Here is a 25,864-nt window from a genome sequence, read left to right as displayed (position 1 = left end):
GATTATCTGCGCGGGCGGCACGGTGGTGTAGTGGTTAGCGCTGTCGCCTCACAGCAAGAAGGTCTGGGTTCAAGCCCCGTGGCCGGCGAGGGCCTTTCTGTGCGGAGTTTGCATGTTCTCCCCGTGTCCGTGTGGGTTTCCTCCGGGTGCTCCGGTTTCCCCCACAGTCCAAAGACATGCAGGTTAGGTTAACTGGTGACTCTAAATTGACCGTAGGTATGAATGTGAGTGTGAATGGTTGTCTGTGTCTATGTGTCAGCCCTGTGATGACCTGGCGACTTGTCCAGGGTGTACCCCGCCTTTCGCCCGTAGTCAGCTGGGATAGGCTCCAGCTTGCCTGCGACCCTGTAGAACAGGATAAAGCAGCTAGAGATAATGAGATGGGAATGAGATTATCTGTGCTGCTCTGATATCAAATCAAATCCGTTCATTTCATTCCCTTCGAACCAACTGTGTTCAGCGCAATGAAATAAGATGTCACTTATAGATTTCACATTTTAGTATTTTCATGGTAGATAACTGGCTGTCTGACATAACAGATGCATTTTCTGCCACCTTCGAGTGTCAGAATGTGGAGACCTGCATACCAGTGTGACTAATAATAATATCTCAGACACTGTTGACACATCATATCACTTACCCATATTACTGCTAGTCTGGCAACAGTATCATGAACTTGATATAAATAAAATGGGACTCTAAGCTTAATCAATAATTAATTTGGGGGAAGTGATCATTAATTTGCAAGGCAATTAAAACGTCTGTAAATCATGAAAACATGTTGGTATTGCACAGAAACAATTGTGTGAATGACAATAGGAGGGATTGCTGAGACAATGTGTTGTACAATCAGAATCTTGTCTAACTGAACAACTTTTTTTTGGAAAGTGGAATCTTGTCTCATTCAGTATGGTATTGTTCATTTCACTGTAATGTTATACTTTCAATTTCAATTGTGGTTTACTTCATCCAACCTAGTAGACCTTTTATGTAGCCTGTTATTAGTAAATAAGCTGGATGGGGCAAAAAAAAAAATGCAGTGTCTTGTGGCCTAATGGTTAGGGAAGCAGCTTTGGGACCAAAAGGTTGCTGGTTTGATTCCCTGGACCAGTAAGAATGGCTGAAGTGTCCTTGAGCAAGGCACCTAAAGGCAACTGCTCCCCATGTATCTAGGCGTGGTTTTAAGGGGTGGCAAAAGGTAGCAGTTGCCACTGCAAAAATATGTCTTGCCCCTCTATTTTAAAAATAATTATTTATTAAAACACACTTTTGAAATTCAATTATCTATCTACAGACGTACTAAGCCCTCATCTCATCTCTACCTACCGTTATTTACGTTATTTCACACCCCACCCCACCCCACCCACCCCCCCGGAATTTGAAATGGTTTCACCCTGTGTGCTATTTAGTCTCATCTCATCATCTCTAGCCGCTTTATCCTTCTACAGGGTCGCAGGCAAGCTGGAGCCTATCCCAGCTGACTACGGGCGAAAGGCGGGATACACCCTGGACAAGTCGCCAGGTCATCACAGGGCTGACACATAGACACAGACAACCATTCACACTTACGGTCAATTTAGAGTCACCAGTTAACCTAACCTGCATGTCTTTGGACTGTGGGGGAAACCGGAGCACCCGGAGGAAACCCACGCGGACACGGGGAGAACATGCAAACTCCACACAGAAAGGCCCTCGCCGGCCACGGGGCTCGAACCCCGACCTTCTTGCTGTGAGGCGACAGCGCTAACCACTACACCACCATGCCGCCTATTCAGTTTAGTGATATACTTAATTTGTTTCTTTTAGTTTTACGGAAATCGAGGATGAACACATCTGTATAAGTTTGAAGTCTTCAGTAAAGATCCACAATCTAAACCATTCGCTATCTGTCTATTTTTTTGATACATCGCTAGGGCAGAATAGTTCCATTCATTGCTTGGGAATATACTTTCAAAAAAGATGGTTGAATCCGTTTTCCTTGATGGTACAATAGCTCAAGACATATTTGACAAGATGACTTGATTGTGAGTCTTTCTTGAGCGTACACTACCGCTCAAAAGTTTGAAATGTCCTTATTTCTGAAAGAAAAGCACTGTTCTTTTCAATGAAGATCACTTTAAACTAATCAGAAATACACGCTATACATTGCTAATGTGGTAAATGACTATTCTAGCTAAATTCTACTAAATGTCTGGTTTTTGGTGCAATATCTCCATAGGTGTATAGAGGCCCATTTCCAGCAACTCTCACTCCAGTGTTCTAATGGTACAATGTGTTTGCTCATTGCCTCAGAAGGCTAATGGATGATTAGAAAACCCTTGTACAATCATGTTAGCACAGCTGAAAACAGTTGAGCTCTTTAGAGAAGCTATAAAACTGACCTTCCTTTGAGCAGATTGAGTTTCTGGAGCATCACATTTGTGGGGTCGATTAAATGCTCAAAATGGCCAGAAAAATGTCTTGACTATATTTTCTATTCATTTTACAACTTATGGTGGGAAATAAAAGTGTGACTTTTCATGGAAAACACAAAATTGTCTGGGTGACCCCAAACTTTTGAACGGTAGTGTAAGTAAAAATGATTTCTACGATTTGCATAAACTGTTGCATCGACAATCTATGCCCCCCTCCTGGAACCTATGCCCCTCCTTTGCCACCCTAAGGAAAAATCCCTGGAGCCGCCACTGCATGTATATTGTACATCGCTCTGGATAAGAGCCTATAATATGACAACTTTTATATACATATATAGCTGGATATCAGGTCTTGTGTGTGCCATAGTATTGCTATCCATACACATAGTAGTCTGGAGTAGAACAGGGGTGTGTGTGCTTTCTGTTGGCTCGTGAGCGCGTGCGTCAGCCTCCAGTGCAGCACATGTTCGAAGCCCCGTTTTAGTGGCGCTCAGAAGAAACAAGCGCACATTCAACAGGTTCACCGAGACCCAGCGGATCCTCTCCTGACACGGTTATTCATCATTAAAGGGGGGAAAAAATCTCCTAAACCTGTTTAAATGGACAATTTGTTAAGTTGCTCACCGGATGCACAATTTAAAAACTTTGTAAAAACGTTATAGTTTGTTTTTGCGCGCTGGTTCTTTGTCCGTCTTGCGCTTTTTTTTATTTGAAATCATGGCTTTTAAATGCACCGCTTTGGCGCACCTGCTGCTCTTTTCGATCATATGCGTCCTTGCACACGAAGTGTCTGACTTTGTGTTGGATGTCCTACCTGATGAAGTCAGTGACAGCACGGAAACGGACAGAGTTTTGCAGCATATGTTCAAACTCTACGAGAAATACAACAGAGAACCGCACTGGCCAGCAAATACCAACACTGTGAGAAGTTTTAAAGCCAAACCTGGTAAGTTGGGGGAACATTACATCTTCCAGAGTGTGAATTTCACTTAATTAAGTCTAATTTTACTCTTGTCAAGACTATTCAATCCTCTTAGTTATTCTCTGTGGCCATGTAAAAATAAGACCTTATGTCTTTTATAATATTCTATTATTTTATATGAATGCCTCATATTGTCTAAGCAACTGTCCAAACTCGTTTTCCAGATTCTCCTGACATTATGTCTAGGCTCAGAGATGACACTATAGAGATGTCCACTGATCTGATCACCAATAAACTACAACCATGCGCTTAACAAACCAAGAAGTTTAAAGAAGCCATACAGGAGCTTTACATTTGTCCTAAAGGCAACCGATTTCAAGCAATGTTTCAGTCTGCAAAAGCATTTTATCGCAAAGTTTTATTGATATCACATTACAAGATTCTAGACAGGCTTATAAGGAAGCTTAAATAATCATATCCACATGGTTCCAGCTGCTCCAGGAGTAATGTATCACCTCATTTTATCCTTCCTTCGAACAAAAAGCCTGCTGTTGAAGTCAGTTTTTTACAATGCATAATATAACTAGCAGTTGTTCTTTGTTTCCCTGCAGAAAGCTTGGAGCAGCGAGTTTTGTATCACCTAAATCTAACACTGCTTCAAGATTCTGAGGCTGTTCTCACCGCTACACTTCATTTCTTTTTTGACAAACGGCCACGCCAGAGGTCCTGGTTCTGCAAGCGCTTCCGCAGTCCTTCCTGTCGCATCCAGAACCTTTACTACTTGCCCTCGTTTCATCTTATATTCCGAAGTTCTTCCTCCAATTCACCTTTGGGCTCATTGCTTGGAAACATCACTTTTTACCCACACAGTAGAGGGATATGGCAAATCAAGGATGTGTCTCAAATTATAAATGAAGCAAGACTCAGGAAACAGGCCGCGATAACGCTGGAGTTTGACTATGGTAAAAAATACCAGCGGTATCAGGACCGCTTGTCAGCCTTTAGTCTGCCATATATGCTGGTGTATGCCAATGACCAAGCCATATCAGAGCCCAACAGTGTGGCCATGAGCTTACAGAGATACGATCCATTCCATGTAGATGAGAAACCCACTCAGTCTTCAAACACTTCACCTGATATGCGGGTTAAAAGGGACTTGTATTTTCCTGACCCCATCCAGAACAATGAACTTCCTGAGGTGGAGTATAACAGCTTCAAGGAGCACGATAAGTGGGAAAGCACTTATCTAGCACTGAAGCTAAAGCCTTCTAAAAAGGAACAGAAAAAGAAAGACCAAGGGCATGTTGATGGACTGAATAAGTTACAGGTTCTCAGCTTTGATGAGAAAACCATGAAGAAAGCACGGAGGAGACAGTGGAGAGAGCCTCGAGTATGTTCCAGGAGGTACCTGAAGGTGGATTTTGCAGATATTGGCTGGAGTGAATGGATCTTGTCCCCTAAATCCTTTGATGCCTACTACTGCGCAGGAACGTGCGAATTTCCCATACCTAAGGTCTGACCATCCTATAGTGGGTAACAGAGATAAGAGTGAATAGTTTAGACATATTGAAATGTTTAAAAATGCCTTTGAATGACTTTTGCAGCCAGACTTTAAACAAAGAATCCCTTTAGAAGGCATTCAGTTCCAACATTATTGAAGCACACAAGCATTAGGTGTAATTGTGTTCACATCATTTTAACTTTAATGGGGGTTTTAGAAGAACTTATTTTCTTGATTTCCTTTTTTTTCCCCCCACTACTTGAAACAGTCACTTGTGGGATTTTTAAGGGTGATGTGAAATGTTGAGATACTGTCCTCTCACACACTGAACAAACATATAGACAGTAGAATGTGTTTGAAGTTATATTTGTATATTTTGTACATTATTCAGTCTGGGTTTTTTTTCCTCCTCTATTTCAGGTCGTTCGCCCTTCCAACCATGCAACCATTCAAAGTATAGTGAAGAAGGTTGGTATCATTCCAGGTATCCCAGAGCCCTGCTGTGTACCTGAGAAAATGAACCCTCTCAGCGTCCTCTTTCTGGACGAAGGCAAAAACATTGTATTAAAGAACTACCCCGACATGTCAGTGGAGACATGTTCCTGTCGATAGACTCAGTGGTCAATGGAATAACCACAAATGTGGAGACATGGTCATGTGTTGTGGTGACAACACCAAAATGAAATGTGAAGAGGCATATTGTCTGGAGTTGCCACATACTGTACAGTGCACACTGCAAAATTACGTTGCCAAGGGCTTTACACCCTCTGTGTATTCTTTCCAACTTACAGTTTTTCTTATCATGAGGATTTCTATCAACTGTGTCTCTGAGAAAACATTCTGGTTCACTAGTTATTGCATTGCTGCTTTTTGTATGAAATCGAGTCATTAATTTTCATGGCAAATGATCACAAAGAGCAAAGATTTTGTCAGAATACTATGTAGAGATATCCAGGTGGAACAGAGTTTATTTAAATTATGCTTGGAATAAAAACGTCCATAGGAAACATAGGAAACAGTGTCGTGCTTCTATCGGGCAACAAGACCAAACACCAGGTAGTCGAAATGCTTGCCATTTAAGTTACTTTAAATAGAATATAAACATATACTGCCTTCTGAACTGAGTTTTCATGTCAATATGTATCACATAACATCAGCAGACACTCCACAGCCGGAGATTCAGTTTTAAAACTAATAATGAGGCTTTGAAACCAGGCTTCGGTTTCAAGACTGTTAAGCATTGAGCTAACAATAAGCCACTCATATTTAAAAGTTTTCCTTGGAATATTTCCAAGTGGTTGTATGTCAGAGGTAGACTACTCACCAAGGTCACCAATGTGTTAAATCATCCTCAGACAGCTTGTATTACCTTTAGAGACGTAATCCAAGAGTTCAGAGATGCTATAGGGGATTATGATTATGAATGGGAATGTATTATCTCCTTATCCATGTCTACATAACAGTATTTAATAACTGATCTAAGTGTGAAATATTTGGAGTGAATGTGTTTGCATACAAAATATGTAAGGTCAATGTTTCAGTATATGTTAGAAAGTGTATTTTTGTACGTTTTTTTTAAATTATGAACTGAAATTAGTTATATGTGTAGTTATATATATATATATATATATATATATATATATATATATATATATATATATATATATATATATAATTTTTAAAAAATCCAAAGTGTATTTGTAAGACTCTTGATTTTGTAACAGCATATCGATGTTTACTGTTCAAAGCAAGTTCTGTTGAGAGAGCTTTGTTGTAAAGATCTTTGAATAACATGTGAAGAGGGTTAACATTGACTGCTGTCTGAAAGCACCCTTCTCCACTTCTACATCAAAGAAAAGGATAGATGAGTCCTCGCTTCGCCTGGTCGACATTTCAAACCCACTTCTAGAGCACTGGGCCTTTGAGAGCAGGATGTTAAGGTTTTTCTCACAACAAATGATGTCACTCCTTTCAAACACACTCAAGACATTGTCATCCACAGCACAGCAGAAAAGCTAATGATTTATTTGAACATTAACCAGTTAGTCAGTGCTATGAATTACAAAGTGGGATGATATTTCCCCCCCATCAGTAGTTTCAGTTGATTTGTATTTCCAAAATCTACAATATGTGTTATTAATATTTATATAATGCGGCTGATTCTCATGAATGCATTTCCCAGATGTATGACTGTTATTTGGTTGCGAATTAATGATATGCGTTACATTCTAAATGCAGGCAAATAATTTGGAAACAATTTGTATAATATGTGCAATACCAATAATAACTGTCAGAAGATTGTGAATGAATTCATTTCAAATTATTTTATATAATAATAATAATAATAATAATAATAATAATAATAAGTTCATCATGTAGTTGGCAATGACTTAGAAATTGGAATGTAAATACAGCTTTTTATTTTATGAAATCAACCATATGCTTAATTGTATATATTGTGTTGTGCTATGAGTGAGACTTTTTTATTTTATTTTATTTTTTTTAAATCATAGTCCTACTGCCAGCAACCACTATCCACTAAAACACTTAAAATCAGTAGCAAGTTTCAACATGATCCCCAAGAGGGAATCCCCAGTCCCAGGTCCTTCTGGGAACTACTTTAATAACATTAGATGTTTCATCAGGATGTAAATACTTGGCAATTGGTATATTCCAATATGCACTGAAAAAAATGGCCTGTTAAATTAACACAAAAAAATCTTGTACATCGGTTGCACTTATTAAAATCATATTCACTAAGACCAATTAAGTCATGTTCGTCAAACAGAACATGACTTAATTGGGCTTAGTGGATATGATTTTAATAAGTGCAACCGATGTACAAGATTTTTTTGTGTTAATTTAACAGGCCATTTTTTCAGTGTGTCGAATTTCAAACAAGGTCAAGTTACAGAAGACTATTCCTAAGAGGCAAGTATTATGACTGTACAGATGGCATTTTGTATACAACTGAAACATCTTGTTCTTCATCTGATTATCATCTACTGCAGCCAGATCACTAATTATAACAGTATTATGCTGGAGTTTGTCTCACAAATTGATGACAGGCAGCACTGAGAACTTTGCAGAGGACATAAGATTGACTTTCCCATGAACTCTCTCTCTCTCTCTCTCTCTCTCTCTCTCTCTCTCTGAGAGATGAGTGTATGCCACTTGCACAGGCTGTGACTCTACTTCAAAATGTAGTACAGAGCACCCTCCACAGGACTACGAGTGTATGTGTGTTTGTGGTCAATAACTTTTACATAATATAATTTTTACTAAAGTCATACATTAACTGATAAATTGACTTTTATTAAAATAAAATATTTGAATAGTGTTGTCATATATTTACATACAAACTCACACAGTGTTTGCCATTGAGCATAAGTAAGCTACACCCTACTTGACATTAGAAAACATGAATTTGTAAGTTATGTATTTGTGAGTTATACATTTATAAGCATTAAGTCTTAGACTAAGTCAAAAGATAAGTCATTTCCTGTGTATTTTCTTGTGCATTTCATCAGTTTACATTAACGTGTCTTTTTGACACAGCATACTGCTTCCTCTAATATGTAACAACCATAAAAGAAGAAAAAGAAAATCAATATTCACTTCCTTTTTGAGAAACATTAGCCACTGACGCAAGATGTATTTGTAAAACCAGAACCAGTAGAGTAATATTAGCCTTTATTTAGAGCATGTTTAAATGCTATAATAACAAATTTTGCTTCCTAAAGCCCATCTGTTCACTTCAGAGTGTATCACCTGTAAGGACATGTTGAATAAACCTCATGAAAAATGGATGAGCACAATTTATGGACATCAAGAATTTTGTTCTTCTTGCCCTTGAAGACATTTTGCAGAGTTCTCCATAACATAAACACATTTTCCAATCAGAGTCAAGTTGTATTACAGTGATTAATGTTAATGCCATTTCAAGTTGAGCTTGAAGCATCTTGAAAGTCTTTAAATGGTATTCCAGATCTCAGATCATAGTATGAGGAGCCATGATAAAAAAAATGGACTAGTTTATTGTTTAAACCTTCAATTCAGATGAAACATAACACAAAGGTTCATTTCTTGTTGACTGAATGAATTATAGCTAAGTCCATTATTATTATTATTATTATTATTATTATTATGCTAATTTAACATCTATCCATACACAGTAATCTAGCTTCATTACTTGGACAGACATTTTCAACAATTCATTTAAAATATCATATAATCCTTGAGCCATTATGCACTGAGCATCTACAATGACAATTAAGGATAAAAGCCATACTCGCACACATGCTGCAGTCTTTAAAGTAGGACTTTTACTGATATAAGGTTTCGCCAAATATATAAAGGCTAGATATATACCATTTTCCAAATAAAATTTAGCATCAAAATAAATACAGCTTTTTGTCCTTTGTCATGGTGAAAGTGAATTTATAATGATGAAAGGGTCACTGAACATGTCCTAAACCCTACATTATAGGAAGAAATTATTACTTTGACTGTAGTGCAACAACTAAAAGAAAAACAAACACCCTACTCATAGATTAGTCAGGTTGCTAGCAAAGTTAATGACATGTCTAGACATAGCTCTATATTTTCAAACCTGAGATTTATAAGGCACTATCAGCTGTAATTCAGTATTAGTTCAGCCATATCGTGACATTAGTGTTCGAGTCCCCCTTTCATGATCCCTGTCACCTCACAGCAAGAAAGTCCTGGGTTCGAGCCCCGTGGCCGGCGAGGGCCTTTCTGTATGGAGTTTGCATGTTCTCCCTGTGTCTGTGTGGATTTCCTCCGGTTTCCCCCACAGTCCAAAGACATGCAGGTTAGGTTAATTGGTGGCTCTAAATTGAGCGTAGGTGTGAATGTGAGTGTGAATGGTTGTCTGTGTCTATGTGTCAGCCCTGTGATGACCTGGCGACTTGTCCAGGGTGTACCCCGCCTTTCGCCCGTAGTCAGCTGGGATAGGCTCCAGCTCGCCTGCGACCCTGTAGAACAGGATAAAGCGGCTACAGATAATGAGATGAGATAAGTGTTCGATTCCCCCTTTCATGATCCCTGTCACCTCACAGCAAGAAAGTCCTGGGTTCGAGCCCAGCGGCCGGCAAGGGCCTTTCTGTATGGAGTTTACATGTTCTCCCAGTGTCTGTGTGGGTTTCCTCCGGTTTCCCCCACAGTCCAAAGACATGCAGGTTAGGTTAATTGGTGGCTCTAAATTGACCGTAGGTGTGAATGTGAGTGTGAATGGTTGTTTGTCTCTGTGTCAGCCCTGCGATAACCTGCCGACTTTCGCCCATAGTTAGCTGGGATAGGCTCCAGCTTGCCTGCGACCCTGTAGAACAGGATAAGCGGCTAGAGATAATGGATGGATGATCCCTTATAGAGTGGATAGAGGACAGATAGAGAACTAATGCAGGCTGGAAATTCTGTTGTGGAGTTCTGTGGCCATCTTGTGGAGATTCATGGCACCCACAGAAAGTTCAGTATTAACTGAGAGTATATGCAAACTGATCAGGGGTGGGTTTCCCCAAAGCATCGTAGCACAAAGATCATCGTTGAATGGTAGAGCCAGCATCACAATGAACACTCTCTCTCTCCTAGTTAAGACGCTCTTAGCGTTTTAGGAAACCCATCTCAGATTGATTTAGAGCACTGGTTAGATTAGACTGCTGATGTTTAAATAGTGTCCTGATGAAATAATTAAGCAATTATCACTTCATGTTAATAAGGGAGCTAAATAGTAGGCTAGGTATATGAAATGTTACGGGCTCATGTTTTGATCAGATTTCTTTTTATTATGGGTTGCTTCATGTTTAACATTCAGGAATAGCTACTTGAGGTCATTTCTCTCTATAGCTAATATTCGCATGACCTGGTGCACTAAACACTAGGGTGCATCAGTTGCCCTCACTTTCATAAAATCTGATGCATTTTTGTTTGGGTGTTCCTTTTCACCAATAAAGACATCCTGTAAAAATATTTTGACCATATTCAAAAGTCTAATGGTGGCACCATGAGGTTCATTTTTTGCCAAAAAATGCCTATTTTATGTTTTCGCGTAAGGTTTGAATCACAATGTTGGACTCCATTTATTGATTTCTTGTGACCCAGAGATCATGTTAAGAACCTTCGCAAGGGATTGAGAAGCATTAATGTGATTCATAATACATTTGTATTGTTTAAAAGTAGTTGAACAATGATTCAATGAACAGCTAAAACTCAAACTGTGCTTGATAATATATTTAGAATATGTACTAAAAATGTATATCTCTAAAATATTTGGTATACTCTATAAGGTGCCATAATGTTTCATGAAAAGTGATCGAAATTTTGTCATAAAAGTCATAAAATAGCAGCTTTTTCCATAACTTTGAGCTCCTGGTGCCACCATTAAACTTTTGAATTTTGTCAAAATATTTCACCCAGTGTGTTTTCTTACCAAAAGGAACATAAAAACAAAAATGCATCATGATCGGAGGAACTTTTCATTTTTAGGGGGCAACTGATGCACCCTACTAAACGGGCCTAAAACAATCCCCCCCACTCCAAAAAAAAAAAAAAACTTTCTCAGTCCATCGTTCAGTTATGTGAAGTCATGTGACGTGAGAGGTGATGACGTTCGCGGAAGTACTCATGGCAGATAGGGCAGGTGAGTTTCTCCTCTCTTCTCCTCCGACCCTGAGCCTCTGCGGCGAACTCTTTCTTGTGGTGCGAGCGCATATGAAACACTAAATCCGAAGTCATCCGGAATGAGAGGTTGCACTTAGCGCACCAGTTCTGCACAGTGACGCCCAGAGAGCTGAGACTCGGCGGAAGAAGAGTGAGAGAGGAGGTGGGCTGTAAGGGGCCGCTGATGTTCCTGCACCACATTTCCGGTGCGTAATGGAAGGAACCCGCTGCGCTCAGAGGAGCCGCTGAGACAGTTTGTGTCTCGCCTTGAAACAAGTGAGCGGACAACATGTTTCTGTATCCCAAAGCTGCCTGTTCTGAAACATCCTCCGAAGGGCCAGCGGGTGTGTGATGCTGCTGGTCCTCAGTGATGCTGAACTTCCCGGGTTTGCAGAAAGCGCTCCTTTGATCCGCATGCGCACTCCAGAGCAAAAAGGCACTGGAGTCGGACTGAAGGCCCAAAGCAGCCTCTCTGTCCAGCGCTAAAGTCGAAGCTGATGGATTTCCCCGTGTTCTATCCTCTGTCTTGGACGGCTGTTCTGATTGCGCTTTCTTGACCTCTGCAAACGCACTGCTTTTTGCGCTTTTTAACTTGGACGCTTTCAGGCTCTCTCCAGTCAAATCCTGGTCATGTGGATAGTCTTTGTGCATGTGTGACACGTTATTATGATTGGCCATGTTCTTTTTCTCCAGCAAAACAGGTTTTCTGCATCTCGGACCCAGAGCCTCGTCATGCCTCCTTTTCCGATCGTCTGGGGACTTTTTATGCTCCATGTCCCTTGCGATGTTGTGGAAGTCAGTGACGCTGCGCCGCGTTTCAGTGGCTTTGCGCTCGCTTTCGGCTCGCAGTGTGTCCGCTTTGACTTGAGCGCACAAAAAGCGACAGTGAGCTAGAAAAGGGTTTTCGTGCTTGAAAGCCTGTCCGCACTTCCGACACGAGTAACCTGTATAAAAGATACATTCATGTAATTACACCCAACTTGTCAGGACCGTTATAGCGAGCAGTAGATGTTTGTGAATAGGCGCACTGCTGAACATTCATGACCTAGAACAATGTGAGCAGATCTCACCATCTGTCAGGACTCTGGTTTTAATGTCGCTAAAGCCCAGAAGATGAGACAGCTCCTCATCGTACCAGACGAGCAGTTCCTCCCCTTGGCTAATGTCTCGGATAGTGCGGAAATACAGCTGGCCGCCCTTCAGGTAGGCCTCTGTGTTCTGCTCCTCTGCGTCCACAGCAGCCTGCACCAACCTGAGCCAAGGAACCACTAACGGAGAGCTCTTCAGTGCATCCGGATCTACCTGTTGATAAACGTGGTCGACTCGTAACTCTTTGTGCACCCACACTAATGAATGAATCACGCTAATAAAGTGCATTTCATTGCACAGCCTGATGATCCCCTTCATACCATAATATTATTTCTGCAAAATCAGTGTTGTTCTGTGATGCATCAGTAACTCACCCTGAACACATAGGATTTCCCTCCTCTGTCAAAAGACTTCAAGGCGATGAAGGCTATTGTGTCATAAAATGTATCATGAAGCACACAAGGACCGAAGGAAACTCCGGCTGGTATGTCCTGTGTAACCTGGACACTGGTGAAGAAATCAGGGGCATGATGGTGGAGAAACTTGCTGTCATTGGTCCATAAAGAGCGCGGCATTAAACTCTGTTCCATGGCCCTGAAAAAGACGTGATAATACTGTAATTAATACCAGGTATATTTCCAAATGTCCTTTTTTTTTGGGGGGGGGGGGGGGGGGGGGTATATATGATGCAGTTTATTTCACTGATCAAATATTCATGTTCGAGCCATTTAAAAATTATTTAGGCTTAATATATAACATTAATGAGCTCATTTTGGAGAGTCTATAAATAAAATGGTGTATCTGTCATTTTAAACAGACCTAACAATTTCATGTTCTGTCTCATCTAATTCTCTGACCCACTAGCAAATGCATTAAAAAAAGAGAACTACAGTATATTTACAATTATATATATATATATATATATATATATATATATATATATATATATATATATATATATATATATATATAATTTCACTAGCATTTATACATCAAAAAATGATATTAAGTCAAAGAGTTGGACTTACAGAGAGATGACAGGATGCTCCATAGCACTTGGTCTAGCAGAGGAGCAGGAGTGTGTGTGTGTGTGTGTGATGAGGCTGAAGTGTGTGTCCGATCTGCTGCAGCTCTTCTGTGCGCTTGTGCGTTTTTACAGAGCGCTCATTAGAGAAGGGGGAGGCGAGAGGCAGACTGCTGGCCACTGAGATCACACATCATCACTAATCAGCAATTATCTCTCAGAAATTAGAAGACCCAAGGCACACTAATATCAAACACTGCTGCCAGAATGCTGTTGTGAAATTATTATGCAGCTCATTAAAATATTCTGAATTCTTCAAAACCATTCATTCATTCATTCATTCATTTATTCATTCATTCATAGATTGACAGACAGATATCTATTTTCAAACAAGCTCCATAATAGTCTAGATTATTATTATTATTATTATTATTATTATTATTATTATTATTATTATTATTAAGTAATAGTAAGAGCAGCAGGCTAGCAGTATTCGTGGGCTAAACATGATAAACTACTGTATTATCCAGGGGCATTCCCTGAAAATTACTTCATTTCCATATTTAGAAGCCTAAGTCGGCAAATTAGTCTCCTTCCTCTGTGTGTGTGTGTGTGTGTGTGTGTGTGTGTGTGTGTGTGCGCACCTTAAGGGACAAACAACAATAGTGAAATAGCCATAGGACTTCCTTTGATTACTAAGGTTAGTACAGAATAGTAAAACAGCAGTGTGCATCAGATATCAGATTTGCAGCTAACAGAGCGCCATGGTGCCTTATTCCTGAGTGCATTAAGATGTTCTTGGCTAAATTGTTTACAGGCAATTCAGACTTACTGGGAGTAGGTTTAGATCATATGTATATATAGCCTAATTTACCCAAATGTGTTCACATATCTGTAATGCAGCATGTCTAGGTGAAATCATGACTAAACCCGCATGTTAGTGAAGTGTGTGTGGGTGAACAGCACTTCCTCTGATAAAGTGCACTCTGTGTCCAGAGTGTGCACTAGAGGAGGGGCGATTCAGGATGGTTTGGAAGCGGACACTCGGATCCCTGCAGCATTTAACACACTGACAACCCGGTGTCATCTGAGTGGAATATGTTCTGTGGGAAAGATTTGTTTCTTTTCTGAGGAATTATGAGGAATCTGCGTTTTGTCGCTTGTTTAGTCTGGGACTGAATGAGCTATTTTGGGGAAAGATGGCGCGCCCTGTGCTGAGCTGTGGTTTGCTTGGGGCTCTGATAGGAATGGCGATGTTCACACTTCCACATGGAAAAGCCGAGCTTCATGTTAAAGAGGAGGAGAGCGCCTGTCAAGGTGCCTTCGACTTGTATTTTGTCCTCGACAAGTAAGTGGTGCTCGAAAAGTATTCACCAGTCTGAAGTGCCCATGCGTCCCATTACACTGCTGTCTATTGTATGTGACGCGCATGACAAGTAACACTGAACCACGAGGTTTACTAAACCCACTGAACCCCAGCGTGTGGGTTAATCTCATTTCTGTTCCACAGTGAGGAGTCGAGGAAAGAACTAAAAACTTTAGTGCTGAAAAACTTTAACAGGTCTAAGATGAATACTATGTACAAAAAAGGTCCTTTTATCATTTATGGCTGGACTTTGACAGGGATTTCTTGTGTTTCCTGCAGAGGTCATCTTTAATTTTGCAAGCTACAATATTACTGAATTGAGTAAAAAATCTTATATATAGTTGCAATTAGAAACTTTTAACCAAAATCTATCAATACAATGAATTCAGAACAAACCCCCCCCCCCTTTTAATTTAAAAAATTAATTTAACATAATGTAATTTAAATAGAAATATTTTTTTATGAACATACACTACCGTTCAAAAGTTTGGGGTCACCCAGACAATTTTGTGTTTTCCATGAAAAGTCACACTTTTATTTACCACCATAAGTTGTAAAATGAATAGAAAATATAGTCAAGACATTTTTCTGGCCATTTTGAGCATGTAATCGACCCCACAAATGTGATGCTCCAGAAACTCAATCTGCTCAAAGGAAGGTCAGTTTTATAGCTTCTCTAAAGAGCTCAACTGTTTTCAGCTGTGCTAACATGATTGTACAAGGGTTTTCTAATCATCCATTAGCCTTCTGAGGCAATGAGCAAACACATTGTACCATTAGAACACTGGAGTGAGAGTTGCTGGAAATGGGCCTCTATACACCTATGGAGATATTGCACCAAAAACCAGACATTTGCAGCTAGAATAGTCATTTACCACATTAGCAATGTATAGAGTGGATTTCTGATTAGTTTAAAGTGATCTTCATTGAAAAGAACAGTGCTTTTCTTTCAAAAATAAGGACATTTCAAAGTGGCCCCAAACTTTTGAACGGTAGTGTGTATAGTTGCAATTAGAAATTTTTAATCAAAATCTATCAATACAATGGATTCAGAACAACCCCCCCCCTTTTTAATTAAAAAAATTAATGTAACATAATGTAATTTAAATAGAAAGATTTTTTATGAACATATAATTTAAAATATTGGACATGTGTGATACACAAAGTCACAAAAGGCAATTTGCTCGTATTCTACTTACTAAATTTTGGGGTTGTTGTTATTATTAGCTTATAGCACCTCCTTCCACGGCCCAACACTGAACACTCAGGGCAGGATGGTGTAGGTTTCTATGGCATGTTATTAACAGATTTGCAGCACCTGGAAGCTGTGAATAACTTAACATGCTCTAACTCGCTCTTTTACAGTAGTAATGAGCCTAACCATCTTTTTCTACACCAGTTTCGAGCATACACAGTCCAGTATATCCTAGTTGATTCAAATGCTGTACACGTTTTCGATAAGCATTTTTAGAAATAAAGAAATGCAACGAAGAGACAAAACATCTGTAAATACTTCATTTCGTTTAACTGAAGTAAATTTGTCCGCAATCGTTCAGTAATACTGAAGAGTATTTAAGCCACCTGAAGTCACAAATTCAAGGATAATTCAAGAATACAGTACACCCATTTCTCACATTAGACAGGCTTATATTATGTAAATCATTTTTATGTGGATTTTATCAGCCATATGATTAAAGTTCATAAAGTAATTAAAAATGTCTTTTAAGCTGTTTCCAAAATCAAAAGTGGTCAGATACACTTTTTTTATAAAGGTGTCATGTATCATGTTGCATGAATTTAAACTGAATGTACTTTAGTATCCACTAATTCAATATGGTTTATTTAATTGTATGTATTCTGCATGCAGGTAAATTTGTGCAAAGTTTCTTTCTTTTGCATATCATACAACCCATTCAAAATTTATCTGGAAAAAATATATATATAAAAAGTAGATGTAGTTAAAAAAAAATATGAGCACAACAAGTGCTGCTGTGTCTGATGATAATAACTACTATTATTCTGTCCACATTCACTGGGTATAAGCAATCGCACGCTCTGATTGGTTACTCTACTACTAGGCTATCAGCTCATATACTGTGAGTAGAGAAAAACAAAATGGCAGAGCATGTTACTGAACCAACTGAGGATGAAATAAAAACTCTACTTGAAAGCAAACCCCCCCAAAAAATACAAAAAAGCAACAAAACATGGAATAATTTTGTTGTATTTGATAGTAAGAATGTATCTTTTTAATTTTTTTAAAGAATTATTATTATTATAATAGCATTTTTCACAAATTGCTACTGTCATTTCGCCTGTTTGTTTATATTGTAAGCGGAAATTATTTTGTTGGATGTTTGGTATAAAGTTTTTATTTATCGAATTTGCAAAAAAATAAAAATAAAAATGATCTGTCTCTCAAAATCCAGTGAATGTAGATATAATAAAACAGTTATTCCACTCAATCTCGTCGTACATGACTTATAGCCGCTGTCAGCTCATGTACAACTCGATTTCATGGAGTAACTTTTTTAATAATCATTGAAGTACAATGCAGTTTCTTCCTGAATTCTTGTGTGGGGGCTTGTAGAAAACTTCTCTCTCTCTCTCTCTCTCTCTCTCTCTCTCTCTCTCTATATATATATATATATATATATATATATATATATATATATATATATATATATGTGTATATATATATATATATATATATATATATATATATATATAATTTCACAACATATTAAGATAAGAATTCTAGTCTGGGCTTCACTCCCAGAACCTGTGGCAGTTACTCTATTACTAACAATACAAAAGGGTGCTGAAGGGTCCAAGATGGATAATAACTTAAAAACAATGTGCAAACCAAATTGCATGAAAAAAAAGTCCAGTGCCACATCTTATAGTCTTCTTTATATTATCTTATGGCATCACATTGCCAAAATATGTATTAGATTAGGCATGTTCAGTTTGTTGGCAATGAAGGCCTAAAAAGATGTTGATGTAAATGCCAGCTTTACTTTGGATCTCAGTCTGTTACACTTGGCCCTTGCCATCTGTTCCAATTCAATTCACTAGATCCATGCGGAGGTGGTTCTGCTCCCTGTTAGCAGGGGACACCATCATCTGACACAAAGGCAATTAGACTTTGTTGGGAGTGCTGTGGGGCCTGTAATTAATTAGTAATCTGCATTCTTTGCATATGGTGGTCTAGCAGTTACTTCAGTCAGACCATTAAAACTAACAATTACTGGAGATTACAGTTTAAATGTTGAAGAGTTTATTCTAATGCTGTGCTTTTCTGCAGATCTGGAAGTGTCAAAAACCATTGGATTGAGATCTACTCCTTTGTGGAACATCTCGCAGAGAAATTCACAAGGTAATCCCAGTCCTGTTTTGGCTGATATTTTCTATTGATATCATATGTTCTTCTGTGATATATTCATGCCATATTCGTAATTCCTTTTTTATTTTTACATTTATTACTGTTATAGCCCAATGCTAAGGATGTCCTTCATTGTCTTCTCTACACATGGAAATATCATTATGAGACTAACTGAAAATAAGTAAGACATCCATAAACCTCAATTTACAATGCTTGTTTAGATAATCAGTGTAGTTCATAAATAAATTGCCTATGTATAAAATCTCAACAGTTGGTTTTGTTTTCCTAATAAACAGGGATGAGATTACCAAAGGCCTGAGTGTGCTAAAGAAAGTTGTACCAGGAGGTGACACATTTATGAATCTTGGATTACAAAAGGTATGATATCATGCTTCTTATTACACTTTAACTTTTACCCTGATGTATTACACTGTGACTATATTGAGTCTAAATGCTTGCTTTGCAATTTCAGGCAAATGAACAAATATATCATGGAAATTATGGTAAGTTTCACACCAAGATAGAGTGTATATAGTAATTGTGTACTTAACAAAATTGGTTAAATGAATTTATCAAATTATGTGACATTTTCTTATCAGGGACAGCCAGTGTTATCATTGCTTTGACAGATGGAGAGTTAAATACAAATCAGTTTATCACAGCACAGCAAGAGGCAAGTAAACAAGCTAGTGGTGGCCTTTTTCTTCAATTACTTAATTCTGTACGCCATTAATGTATTATTAGGGCTTAGCATGTGTTGGGTGTCTGTGTACAGGCACAGAGGGCCAGATCTTTGGGAGCCATAGTGTATTGTGTGGGGGTGAAAGACTTTAACCAAACTCAGGTAAACAACAAACACATAACTTAAACTATCTATCACTATGTTCACTGAAAGCTTAAAGGTAGACTGCCTTTCAGATTTTTCAAGTTTAGGTCATAAAAAAATTTTTCTCTGACAACCAGTTATTTTTGTTTAATGGACCGAAAGTCAAATCACAGACTTCCAATTTTATTAATCTTTTTAAAATAGAACAGTTAATGAATTTAGGGCCATGTGGCCCTAAATTCTGCACTATTTTTTTCTTGCTTCAACATGACCCAATTCAAGATACTACGTCATGCATCACATGGTGGGCTTTCCCTGTTCATGCAAGGCATTGTAGGATACAAATTTGAAACAGGAGAGAAAAATGTCGGACGTGAATGTGCGAATGAAAAGTGAAAGACCGACGACAGTAATGGAAAGTGAGAAGGAAAGACTTTATGTTGCGAAGGAAAGGAAACGCAGGACCAAACTAATAAATATCAGCGGTCAGCGAGCACCTCGGTGTGATCAGCTGTTCGGTTAGCGACAGAATGATGTAACTGTCAGTGCACGGTCAAGATAAACCTGCAGATGGCAGTAATGCAACACTGGATGCCAGCTGCCGTAAAACCCAAAAGATGAAGAAAACGATGACGACTAAGGTAAGCATGTGCATGCGCACACGGACTTACTCTGTCTGCTTGACTGTGCAAAGCGAGCGATTTCATTCACATTATTTGCTCAGGAATCCCCTCAAATTATATAACTTCCCAGCCACAGAATGGTCTGGGTTTTTTTTTTTAGATATGACAAAAATAAACATGTATCACAATGACCAAATTTCAGAGGGAACTAAATTTCACCGATTTCATGAAATCGAAAGGCCGTCTACTTTTAAGTACTGGCTGTTTTTAGATTCACAGAACACATAGGAATGATATTGTACTGTGTGTTAGTTGGCTACCATTGCAGACACCATTGAGCATGTGTTTCCTGTTGTGGGAGGTTTCCATGCCCTGAGGGGAATGATTGATTCGGTAAGTTTTCTGCTGTGACTGTCTCAGTGTTCCTTTATAATAAAGTGAAAGCTATATGATTATAGTGTATAACATATCATATTATTTAGCTATATAATTCTTTCTTTCTTTTTAGATAATCAAAAAATCATGCATTGAAATTTTAGCAGCAGAGCCATCAAGTGTGTGTGCTGGAGGTAAGAACTTCAGCAGAAGTCTGGGATTTATGTTATTAAAATTGGTTTGGGCAGTTTAGAACAGGGGTTTTGAAACATTTTGCATTCAGGGACCCCTTTAAGTGTAAAATAAATTCCACAGACGCACTTCATGAACTTTATGTATATGTGTACAATAATATTTTGTAATACTAATTAAAGTCATGACACTTTCTGTTCCTAAACATTGCAGTGACAGAACACATTTGGTCCAGGGTGACATTATTTATTTGTCTCACTTCTGAGTTATTGCAGTTTGCATTAAACCCATTTAATTCAAGGGACTGGTCAAACAGTTTACTAACTATAAGAATAATACATATAATACGTTTGATAATGGTAGGTTGTGATTACCACCACTGTAACTAAATTAAAAAAATATCTGTATGGACCCCTGGGAGTCCCTGGTCACTACTTTGAGAACCACAGGTTTAAAGCTCATGCAATGACTACAGAATTACAGTACTACTGTTGGGTACTTACAGAGGTGCCTGAAAGTTTGTAAACCTTTTAGAATTTTTTTATATTTCTGTATAAATATGACTTAAAACATAATCAGATTTTCACACAAGTCCTAAAAGTAGCTAAAGCGAACCCAATTAAACAAATGATATGAAATATTATACTTGGTTATTTATTTATTGAGGAACATGATCCAATATTATAATATCAGTGAGTGGCAAAAGTATGTGAACTGTGCTTCTCATCTGACCCCCTTGTGCAGTAATAACTGCAACTAAACATTTCCAGTAACTTTTCCACTGATCAGTCCTGCACATCAACTTGGAGGAATTTTAGCTCATTCCTCTGTACAGAACAACTTCACCTCTGGGATGTTGGTGGGTTTCCTCACATGAACTGTCTCACTCCAGGTTCTTCCACAACATTTTTATTGGATCGAGGTCAGGAGTTCGACTTGGCCATCCCAAAACATTAATGTTATTCTTCTTTAATCATTCTTTGATAGAACAATTTGTGTGCTTAGGGTTGTTGTCTTGCTGCATGATGCACTTTCTTTAGAGATTCAGTTCACAGACAGATGTCCTGACATTTTCTTTAGAATTTTCTGGTATAATTCAGAATTCATTGTTCAGTCAATGATGGCAAGCCGTCCTGGCCCAGAGGCAGCAAAAGAGACCCAAACCATGATACTACCACCACCATGTTTCACAGATGGGATAAGGTTCTTATGCTGGAAAGCGGTGTTTTGCTTTCTTCAAACATGACACTTATTTAAACCAAAAAGTTCTATTTTGGTCTCACCCATCAACAAAACCCACATTTTTTCCAGTAGCCTTCTGGCTTGTCCACATGATCTTTAGCAAATTGTAGTTGGGTAGCAATGTTTTGGAGAGCAGTGGTTTTCTCCTTGCAACCCTGCCATGCACACCATTGTTTTTCAGTGTTTTTATGATGATGGTCTCATAAACATTAACATTAGCCAGTGTGAGAGAGGCCTTTAGTTTCTTAGAAGTTACCCTGGGTTCCCTTGTGACTTCGTGGACTATTACATGCCTTGCTCTTGATGTGTTCTTTGTCAATCAACCACTCCTGGGGAGGGTAACAATTGAATTTCCTTGAAGTTTCTCCATGTGTGCACAATCTGTCTGACTGTGGATTGGTCCAAATTTAGCAATTGTTTTAGAACACTTTCCAGCTTGAGCATCAACAACTCTTTTCCTGAGTTCCTCAGAAATCTCCTTTGTTTGTGCCATGATACACTTCCACAAACATGTGTTGTGAAGATCAAGTCAAGTCAAGTCAAGTCAAGTGCATTTGTATAGCGCTTTTAACAATAAACATTGTCGCAAAGCAGCTTTACAGAATTTGAACGACTTAAAACATGAACTAATTTTATCCCTAATCTATCCCCAATGAGCGAGCCTGTGGCGACGGTGGCAAGGAAAAACTCCCTCAGACGACATGAAGAAGAAACCTCGAGAGGAACCAGACTCAAAAGGGAACCCATCCTCATTTGGGCAACAACAGACAACATGACTATAACATTAACAGTTTTAACATGAAATCAGTTTCATTGATGTTGTTACTCTTCATTGATGGAAACTTGAGTGCAAAACTGTTCATGACAACTGCAGTCCTAAAGTTAGCAAGTTAACTGTAGTCCTCAGCCATAAAAGCATTACTGTAAGAGTCCAGAGCGTCCTTCAGGTGTGACTTTCAACTGTCCACATGGGGCCGTCCTCCACAGGAGCGATGCGATGAGACTCCAACCAGACACAGGGCACCAGGATGGATCAGGCAGGTCCGAGGAGCAGAAGAGGTCAGCATCTCGATCCCAGGACCGACATGTAACTCAGAGGGACAGATTTGGGGGATCAGACTTTGATAGATACATGTTCTTTTAATAAAATGGTGTGCAGTCACACCTGATTGTCATTGCTTTGTTTGAAAACACCAGACTCTAATTTCACCTTCAGATGAACTGCTAATCCTACAGGTTCACATACTTTTGTCACTCACCAATATGTAATACTGAAGCATTCACAAACTTTCTAAGACTACTATGTAGAGATGAAATATTTTGAATGAAGAAGTGTGACTGCATTGCGTTGTTTTACTATTCATTACTAACTGGCCGGTTGTAGTGTCATGTGTGTACTGAGGTTTACTCTGCACAGCTCCTCAGCAAAGGAAAATTGATCATGCCTGAGCAGTGCTAATCTGCTCGCCGGCTTTGCCACAGTGACTGTGCTGTAAGTGCACTCTCCTGCAGTAAGTGCATGCTAAAAAGGTCATGTCAAGCCTCATCCATCCTGTGTGCTCTACACAAGCGTGCTCAGTGTGGAGGCTTGTCCACTGAGCTGTAGGCAATTAAACAAATGGGCGTTTCACTGTTAAATGCAAGACTGTGTAGGAGTTTAAGGCTACATCCACACGACAACGTCAACGAGATTTTATTAAAAAAAATATCGCGTCCACATGGGCAACGGATCAGTAAAATATCAGGTACATATGGCAACACAACGCTTGCTGAAAACGATGCAATACACATGCCACACCTCTACGTGCGCTGTAAGACGGTCCCATCGGAGACACCAGAACAATAGAAGAAGTAGGACGCATGCGCATAAACCCCTTCCTCTACCCGGCGTGAAGCACTCACAGGAACACACAACAACAAGAAGAAGATGGCTGCGACTACGCGAGGAAATCGTGCCTTCTGTGTGTACAAATTAGTTTTATTAGTGTGCATAGTTTTATATAACTTAATTTTCTTATTGTGTGTGAACATTTTGAAAAGCATTTTTATATAATTTATATAACTTTTTATATTGTGTGTGAACATTTTGAAAAGCAGTCTTATCCAATAAAAAAAGAAATTCAAGAAATGGTTCAGTTACTTGTTTATTTAAAAGAAAAGCTGTATACAAAAGTGAATGCAATGCAGTGGTTCATACAAAACAGCAAGAGTGCTGCTTGTTCTAGTCATGTGGTTGTGACGTCATCGTAAACAAATCCATTCTACTCATCCAGACGACTTCGCAACGCCGCCATTGCCAGATTTTTCCACTCTGGAAACCGTTCTCAAAAAATATCGTTTTGGGGCACCCAAAACGCCGGTGCCATGTGGACGCCAGGCCGAAACGATAAACAATTTTATCAGATTCACCTGAATCCGTTGCCGTGTGGACAGCCTCTAAGCATTCAGAAGCACAAGAACCCAGACAACGGATCAGCCAGGCAAAAAAAAAAAAACAACCACCAACTCTATTACTTCATTTCCTACAACAGTGAGAGATCATTTCAATCACCAAGTGAGATGCCAAGTGCAGACTGATAAACATTTTATTGTTATTCAAACGTAAGATTGTAGTAGAGTCATCATTAGATAGATTAACTGAGTGTTTAATCATTCTGATTGTCTTAATCGCACATGATTATGCTGATTATGTTTTTTTTACACTCTTTAAACATTTTGTTAGATTAGATTAGATAAAACTTTATTGATCCCTTTGGGAGGGTTCCCTCAGGGAAATTAAGAATTTATTAATAATTCCAAACATGTCAAATTTACATTATTAATGCAATGATTGATGGACTTAATCCTTAATGGAAACATTTACTGACAATGACTGTCATAAGTATATTAGTGTAACATATTGCCCAGTAATTAATACAGATGCTATAAAAATGCATTTGTGAAAACCACCATGGACTAATAATTCTTTTATCACCATGCATTAGGTTTAATCATTTCATATTAACTTGTATTATTAAGTAAGGATGCAGAAAAGGATGAAAATTCTTACCCAAATTGTCTTACACAAGGAAGATGTAATTTAATGGCACAGGTATTGTTCAGTCTATTATAGACAATGTCATGATTAGCCCTCTCATATGTGAGGCTGATGTGAAGTGACCAGGCCACACAGCCTGAAAACGGGCCATCTCTCACCACAATGAGAGCATAGCCTGATATCTGACATGACAGTGATTGTTGCGTTGATGACTGCTCAGCCATTGCCCCAGCACCCCAACGTTCATTGGCAGTGATTGAAGTCCCTTCTTGTACTTGTCACCTTGGCTTAATGAGACCTGGCCAGTCAAGGACTAAGGTGTGGATGGGAACCGTCAGTTTCTCAGCGTGGTGTGGTGGGTGCGGGTCAGCAACGTACCAGCCCCTGCTCACCATTTTGCTCCAAGCAGTACCCACTGCACTCCCCAGCGCTGACCTTTATCCCCCTGCTGCCCTGTCACAACCTAACACACCACATCTGACAGTAACAGGGGAAGAAAAGGACAAAGATGCTCCAGTCACTGAAATTAAATGGAATTAGTGATTTCAGCCATGCAGATGTCCCATTAGACAGGCAGCGCTGAGGAAAGCCAGGCAAAGGCAGAGCGAGGCTGAGGCATGTCATTGGGATTAATGCAATTATTCTTACTAATACACTGTGTATTTTTAAAGTAGTTAAGAATGTACTAGGAAGGAAATATTATCCCATAAGGTGAAAGAAACAACAGATAATGTAAGGGTATGTCTTACAGCACTGATATTCGCCTGACATTTACCTACCGCAGTGTTTCCTTGATGGAATCATGTCTGTTTTCTATTCAGTGAACTTTTCGGTCAACTCTTAAAGGTTGAAAGAATGCTCACTGATATAGCAGAGATTTTCCTTTGAAAGAAGTAAGACCTTTTGATTTTCACACTTTCTAAATCCTCCCCGTAAACGCATAAGCTTATGATCACTCTGTAACACCCACTGAGGTCGAGGGTGTTTTTCTTCCTAACATATGTTACTTAGCAGCCGTCAGTAGCGCTGCAGCACTGCCTCAGGCAGCACAAAGGTCAGACAGCCAGCTTTGTCAGCCGCCAGCGCCACCCTTCCCCAGTCAAACAGCGCATAGAGATGCAAGATGTGAGAATGACATGGCTTTTATCACCAGTACCAGTGGGAAAATATGCTCTCTAACACTCTCCCAT

General features: G+C 39.0%; 3 protein-coding genes across 3 annotated transcripts in view; 2 read left to right on the top strand and 1 right to left on the bottom strand.

The window, feature by feature from the left end:
- The first annotated feature begins 2,780 nt into the window (after window positions 1-2,780).
- Window positions 2,781-6,398, top strand: gdf10a (growth differentiation factor 10a). The gene is made up of 3 exons (XM_060924731.1): window positions 2,781-3,360; window positions 3,948-4,849; window positions 5,258-6,398. The coding sequence occupies exons 1-3, from the start codon at window positions 3,132-3,134 to the stop codon at window positions 5,447-5,449; spliced, it is 1,323 nt and encodes a 440-aa protein (XP_060780714.1). The 5' UTR covers window positions 2,781-3,131; the 3' UTR covers window positions 5,450-6,398.
- A 4,978-nt stretch (window positions 6,399-11,376) lies between these two features.
- On the bottom strand, window positions 11,377-13,711 carry prdm8 (PR domain containing 8). The gene is made up of 4 exons (XM_060924730.1): window positions 13,633-13,711; window positions 12,979-13,198; window positions 12,586-12,817; window positions 11,377-12,459 (listed from the first exon to the last, which is right to left on the bottom strand). The coding sequence occupies exons 1-4, from the start codon at window positions 13,653-13,655 to the stop codon at window positions 11,426-11,428; spliced, it is 1,509 nt and encodes a 502-aa protein (XP_060780713.1). The 5' UTR covers window positions 13,656-13,711; the 3' UTR covers window positions 11,377-11,425.
- A 917-nt stretch (window positions 13,712-14,628) lies between these two features.
- antxr1d (ANTXR cell adhesion molecule 1d) overlaps window positions 14,629-25,864 on the top strand; it is a 46,258-nt gene continuing 35,022 nt past the window's right edge. The window contains exons 1-9 of the mRNA XM_060925910.1: window positions 14,629-14,976; window positions 18,302-18,373; window positions 18,489-18,560; window positions 18,676-18,757; window positions 18,852-18,882; window positions 18,979-19,052; window positions 19,155-19,223; window positions 20,141-20,221; window positions 20,337-20,397. Coding sequence (XP_060781893.1) covers window positions 14,828-14,976; window positions 18,302-18,373; window positions 18,489-18,560; window positions 18,676-18,757; window positions 18,852-18,882; window positions 18,979-19,052; window positions 19,155-19,223; window positions 20,141-20,221; window positions 20,337-20,397 — 691 coding nt within the window. The 5' untranslated portion in view covers window positions 14,629-14,827. The remainder of the gene's footprint in view (window positions 14,977-18,301; window positions 18,374-18,488; window positions 18,561-18,675; window positions 18,758-18,851; window positions 18,883-18,978; window positions 19,053-19,154; window positions 19,224-20,140; window positions 20,222-20,336; window positions 20,398-25,864) is intronic.

The sequence above is a fragment of the Neoarius graeffei genome, chromosome 7 (assembly GCF_027579695.1).
Source record: "Neoarius graeffei isolate fNeoGra1 chromosome 7, fNeoGra1.pri, whole genome shotgun sequence".
NCBI lineage: Eukaryota > Metazoa > Chordata > Actinopteri > Siluriformes > Ariidae > Neoarius > Neoarius graeffei.
Note: the sequence above shows the minus strand (reverse complement) of the source record. Positions and strands in the feature narration are given on the sequence as shown.